At 46.5% G+C, this 6,228-nt stretch overlaps 1 protein-coding gene across 1 annotated transcript; it reads left to right on the forward strand.

Moving 5' to 3' along the window:
* Positions 1-61: 61 nt before the first annotated feature.
* Positions 62-3,197, forward strand: LOC133958904 (transmembrane protein 271-like). The gene has a single exon (XM_062393930.1). The coding sequence runs from the start codon at positions 408-410 to the stop codon at positions 1,197-1,199; it is 792 nt and encodes a 263-aa protein (XP_062249914.1). The 5' UTR covers positions 62-407; the 3' UTR covers positions 1,200-3,197.
* The last annotated feature ends 3,031 nt before the right edge of the window (positions 3,198-6,228 follow it).

Genomic DNA, 6,228 nt, shown 5'->3' on the forward strand with positions numbered 1-6,228 from the left:
TGCTGGAGCAGCCGCCTCCCCCTCCGCCTCTCACACGCCACACAGCACTGAGCCCGGCGGACTGCGGAGAGCCCACTCAGGAGCAGGGAGAAACTTTTGGTCGGTGAGCTGATGGACGGTTCTAGGTGATGTGGAGTTCAAAGTGATCGTTGGTTGTGTAGCCTATGGATTACCGATAAGTGCAGAAAACAGGAGCGCGTTCTTGCCATTAATTATTTATATATCTGTTCCTGTAAAACGGCGGGGATGCGAGAGAGACGCCACAGCGGCGAGGATCGGCCGCTCTGAACCGGAGTCACGGGCAGACGATGTCCCAGTGTGAGAGCGCTTCCAGGGGGGACGAGGGCGAGGACGAGGGAGGATGAAGACGGGGGGAGAGGGATCGAGAGTGGCAGAGGTGGAATATAATGAAGTTGAGTGGGAAAGGACTGTGCACCGTCCTCTCCAGCACCCTCCTCTTCGTGTGCGCCCTCAGCGAAGTTGTCGTTGGATTAAGATGCGTCTCTCTGGGATCTACGGTGAAAGCGCACTTCCACCTCGGCGCCGCGGCCGGGGCTTTCTACTCCGGGATACTTGTGGGCATCGGACAGGGGCTGCTGTGCTCCGCGCTGCTGTGCTGCATGGAGAAGCCCGGCTGCAGGAACCTCTTTCTGCTCGGGGTTGTGGTCTTCTTGCTGGGAGTGCTCACCGCCTTCTCCGGCGCGGTGGTGGACGGGGACGCGGCTTCCCTGGTGGAGAGGAAATATTCCCACTACTGCCTCCACACCGTGGTAGTGAACCCTGCCTGCGAGCAGCTGAGGAACTACCAGCGGAGCCTGGTCATCTCCACGGTGCTCAGCACGCTGGAGTGTCTGCTGGGGCTCATTCACCTGGTGATCATCAAGAGGTACAAGACCGCGCAGTTCTCCAGGAGCAGACCCTCTCAGAGGCAGAGCACCGCGGGCATCCTGTTCAGCGAGGACCGGGACTGCTCCTCGGCGGATTTCCAGCCGGTGTCTTACATCAACCTGGGTGTTTTTAACGTGTTGGACGAGACGGGCGCAGAGGTGCAGTGCGGGGGGCACCCGTCCATCGAGCTGCCGGGGTACGCGACCACGGACCCGGAGCTTAACCACTGCTTCCCGTTCTCCTACCCGCTCCCCAGCGAACTTCCGCCCGCATACGATGACATTTTCCCCGCTGAGGCATGCAACACATAGCCGCCCCGGAGCAGCCCGCAGCAGCGCTTTCCTCTGCTGTGGCAATCGGTGACTTTCTGCTTCATCAATCCCCCTCCTCATCCGCTGCTCTTACGACCCCCCCACCACTGAAACACAAACTAAACAAACTGAGGAAAACAGTAAGTGACACACAGGAGGACAGCAGCAGCAGCAGCAGCAGTGGATTTGATCTGATATGTTCTCAGGCTTCATGTGCCTGGAAGCTTCTCATGTCCATCACCTGATGTAGAGGAGTAAGTGACACAGGCCCAGACAGGGCAGCCAGATCAAGGCCCATAGACGCAACAGCTTGCAAAGTATTATAACAAAAGCAGAGTTTGTGTTTTGAATGTTTGCTGTTGACATTTCTACTTGCGAATAAAAAGTGCATTTATCCTCATCATGAAGCTGCTGCCACTTTAGCTCTTGTCGGTTTAGGCTGACGTTCATTTCCAAGGCTTCAGACAACGTGTCCCTATCGCTGAGTGTGGCTGGTGCCAGTCAGTGAGTTATTTACCAATCCATGAGTCAGCATCATCAAAGTGATGATAAGTACCATGAGTGTCATTCTCGTTCCATAATACTGAAGAGAAAAGTGCTCTGCATCTCAGACAGTGTGTGGAGCCCAGTGAAAAGGATACTCCCCTGGTTTATTAATTTTTCCAGAAAGTTGGGGCAATCAGAACCGGCACATCTTTATAGAGAGTGGTCCTTAACACATTTCCCATGATGCAAATTGACGGCACCTCTCATTAAAAAAGTCCTTTGCCTGGTGGAGGCAGGCTTGCTGTGATAACTGCGTGGCCCTCAAACCCAGAGAAAACCAAGATGAGTCACTATGAGACCATCACGGTAGAAAACTCTTTCCAGACATGTAAACTGAACATGATGAACTTGTGGGATCAGACCATAGATAACGCTGGAACACTGGAATCACTCATAAAGATAACAAGCATACTGGGGTTAGGAGGAAGCAGGGGAACAGTCTGAACCCGAACGCACCGTAACTCATTTGCTTTATTAATTTGCGTGACTCGTGACCAGAATGTCCTGATATGACACCGACTACATGACTCACTGTGTCTGATCACAAAGAATCAAACTGTACAGAGCTGCTCCCCTCGTTGTTCAACGCGATGTGACTCAAAACCAATCATGAACTGCACCACTCACCGATACGTCAGCTCTCAGCACGGATCATCAGAACCTATTCAGCCTCACTCTTACTCATTTGAACGAACAGACACAACCGTAGCTGCCTGTCATCGTCATGCGCACACCTTTACAACAACATTGTTCTCCGCAAAATGTCATCGAAGCGGTCACTTCCCCCCTTCAAACTAAAGTTCTCAATAAACACTCAAATGTCTCTCCAGGGGAATTTTTGACTAATAAACTTGAAGAAGTACTTTTACATGGCTCAGTGTAATAATCCTCCTCTCATCCCTCTCAACCCATGTGACGATGCTCTACTTAGAGCCAAGTGCAGGATCACGCCTTTAAAAAATGCTTTCCTCCTGCTTAGGTTTCCTGCCAGTAATGTATTTATATAAATATATATATGCTAATGGTGCTAATGGTGGAGGGCTGAGTGAAAGTCATCTGCTGAGGCTGTGCACCGGCAGTGTCCGTCCACAGTAAACCAGCTGGAGTGTTCAAAGTGAACATTTCCAGTGGTAAAGTAGTTGGGTAAATTTAGCTTCACCTTAAGAGAAGGTGGCTGGGGAGGTTTTCTTCCTCCTAACTTCTCAAAATACAGGTAAATGTCAGGTTTTGTTTGGACCATCGTTCACGGAGCTGGTGCAATGATGCAACACTGATTCCATTCGATGTTTCTGTTATGCACGGAGTTCTGACATTCAATAAATGAAGTCACAATACGAGGGTGAAAAAGTGGAGGTAAATGGTTATCAGTGTGTTTTGTTTGACTGCTTTGGAGGAAGATCTTACGTGACTGAACGTGATATTTAAGACACAGAAATGTAGATAATGAAATAAACTGCAGCGTGATGGTGCTATGAGGCCTTCTATCAAATCACTGGAGTGTCAGTACTGACTTTGTTTGCATTGGGAGTCGTTGGACTGGAGCAATTTTCCATTTTCCACTTCATTGCCTGGTTAAGCTGAGCAAAGAAGTTGAATATATTTTCAGAATGTTCAAGGTCTCTTTACATATTAAGTATTTCAAAACAGTGAAATACCCCGGTAGATTTTCCAACTGTAAAGCAAACTCTGTATAAATACAATTTCGATTGTTGCTTATACACACAATCATGCAGATTCACAATTATCTTGAGATAATTATTACCACGGTAATATTATTCAATTGACAACGTGGGGAAGTGACTTAGCAGATTTTCCCGATTCATGATGTGAAAAAGAAGTAGGCTATACGTATTGCACTTAAGTAAACATCAGTACTTTGCATTCCAAAATGCAGATTTTCAAAATCATTTACAAACTGTAACTCGGAGTTTTGAATCCGCTGTCCGTCATGACACTGCGGTGTGGTCATTAACAAAATGTCACCTGCCTGTTAACTGGAAACTGAGTGTGTGTCCCCGGAGCCCGGAGGCTGTTTTTACACGTTCACGGTGAGAGCCTGGTGCAGCCGCTGCGCTCCACTGATGCTCAGCTGCTGCATGAGAGCCGGGTGTAGACGTTACTTGACCCAGTGACCCTCTGTTTAAACATGTGATGATTTCAACACGTGTCATGATAAATGTCATGTATTATTAATCTCTTTGCAAATCACTAATTCAGCGTGAAAACTGCATTTAAGGAGCCATCAACAGTGGGTATCTGTAAGTGATTACCTCCATTAATGAATTAGCTCTGACTTTGAAGCAGCTCACGGTGTTTTTCCTGCCACACGACACATCCTGCTGCTTCCGAGGTGTAATGATGAGTAATTGCACATTTAAAAAACAAACAAACAAGACCTGTGAGGTTGTGATGTAGGGCACACTATGATCTGTGTTCAGTGCGGTCAAGAGCTGTTCCCTTTTTCCTTCTTACCTGGTGGCAGATCCTTTGTTGGATCGCAGTGCTGCATTAGTGTAATGACAGCCTCCAGCTCCGGTCAAACAAAGTAAAAAAAAAAGCGCTGACTTGCATCTCAAAGTTCCTCCCCCAGTCAGAGGAATAATAAGAGAGGGTTTCTGCACAAGTGATTACACTGCAGATATTTGGATGAGTGATGTACGTGGACAGGAGCGGCCACGGGCCCCCGAGGCAAGGAAGCGAGATCAAACACGGTCGCTGGATCCTACTTTGAGACGTGGTTTGACGATCAGCTCATCAACATGCGTACTCACCTTTTGAACCTTGTTGTGCCGCTTTGTGTAGCTGCGCACTCACAGATTATACTCATTGTACTGCTGAGAGACACACAGGCTAACCCACACATAGATATTACATTACATTATTATTTTCCATCTGCATAGTTGTCCAAAAAAAAGAAAAAAAAATCAATACCCCCTAAAAGCCTTTCATTAGACACATATCCATTTGTCTGTGTGCGGCTGCCAGGGAAAGTTGAGCCTGGAAAAACTCCAGTGGCTTTTAAAAGCCAACACTGGGTTTCTCCCTGACCAAATGTGGTTCATTACCTACTGTATGTGTGAGTGTCCAAACCATTAGCCTGTGCCAATTTCTCAAAAGCTTGTTTCCTTTGATATAATGTCTTTGAAGACTTTGAAGCTTCCTGTTTGGATCCTTCATCACTACTGAATGCAATGTAAACACAAGACATGTTACAGAAAATCGCCCACATAGACACAAGCTGCAGTCCCGTTAACTGAGTGTTCACCTTATTTGCAGGTAATGAGAAACCTTTTTCTTTAGATTCAGCTCATAAGAAGTCATTTAAATTAATTTTACGTCACTTGTATTCCTCTGAGTCCATACACAGAGCTGGGTTGTATGCAGCTCAGAGAATTATCTCCTCCACCTCTTTCCACTATCGAGTCGTAGCGATCGGGAGATGGAGCTGAGAGTCAGTCTCTTTAAAAGTAAACAACGACCCATCCACTAACATGGAGGATCTGGTAAAGTGTGATGTAATATCCATATCCAGGTCCAAACTTTCAGGCTGTCAGCAAACATCAATGGAAGAACCTGTGAATTCATTTAACACCACGTCTTTTTTGAGTGAGGCAACAATGAGGGTAAGAAGTGAACTGAATTCATCTATTCAAATCAAACTGTTCAAACCGGGGAACGTTGGCTTGATCGACAAACAACACTCACGTCTTAGAAGTTTTCCCAAGAATCGTAACTTCCCTGATCAACTGCAGCCATTTCTTCTTCTCTTTCTCCCTGCAACGAAAATCTGTGGAATGACAATTGAAGAGTTTTTTTTCGCAGCAGATCGATTCAGACAGCAGGTGATGCAGCGCTGCAGCATCTTGACAACACCAGAGCCTCCGTTTAGATATCACACGTCAAAACTTAGACTTTTTGTGTCACTTTGTCCATCTTTGTCAAGCTGCAGCATATGACTGCTTTGATTATGGGGTAATGAGATTTTTACTTTTGTTATTAACTGATCATTTATTGTAGCTTGAATTGATCAGAAAAATCGCAACGTTCATCACGAGTTCCTGAAGCTCAAGCGGTCGTCTTCAAATATCCTCTTCTGTTTGATCAGCAGTACAAAACCCCAAGGTGGACAGATTGTGACGTGTCACATAGGACAGGATAATGTTTGGCATCTAAAACAATCTAGTTAGTTATCAATTAATCTTCCAAAGATCACTTATCGTTTGACCTGCTAATGGTTTCCTTGTCATCGCTTTAACAACTAGGCTTCCTCCGGCACCGACCTGCAGCCGGATTCCTGGATTAGAGTAACTTCATCTCACCAGGCAGCCTGCTGAATTAATACTTAATGAGTGCTTTTCCTCACTGTTGCTTTTCCATTATCTTCCTATACTCAGATATAAACCAAGCTCTCTCTCCCAGATGTCTTTTGTTCCCTTTATCTGCCACCTAATGAGCTCCATTTGCCAGCAAAGCATCTCACTCA

This window comes from Platichthys flesus, chromosome 8 (assembly GCF_949316205.1).
Source record: "Platichthys flesus chromosome 8, fPlaFle2.1, whole genome shotgun sequence".
Classification (NCBI taxonomy): Eukaryota; Metazoa; Chordata; class Actinopteri; order Pleuronectiformes; family Pleuronectidae; genus Platichthys; species Platichthys flesus.

Excerpts from the sequence above, each read along its gene's own strand:
- LOC133958904 (XM_062393930.1), top strand. The coding sequence starts at position 408 with ATGAAGTTGAGTGGGAAAGGACTGTGCACCGTCCTCTCCAGCACCCTC.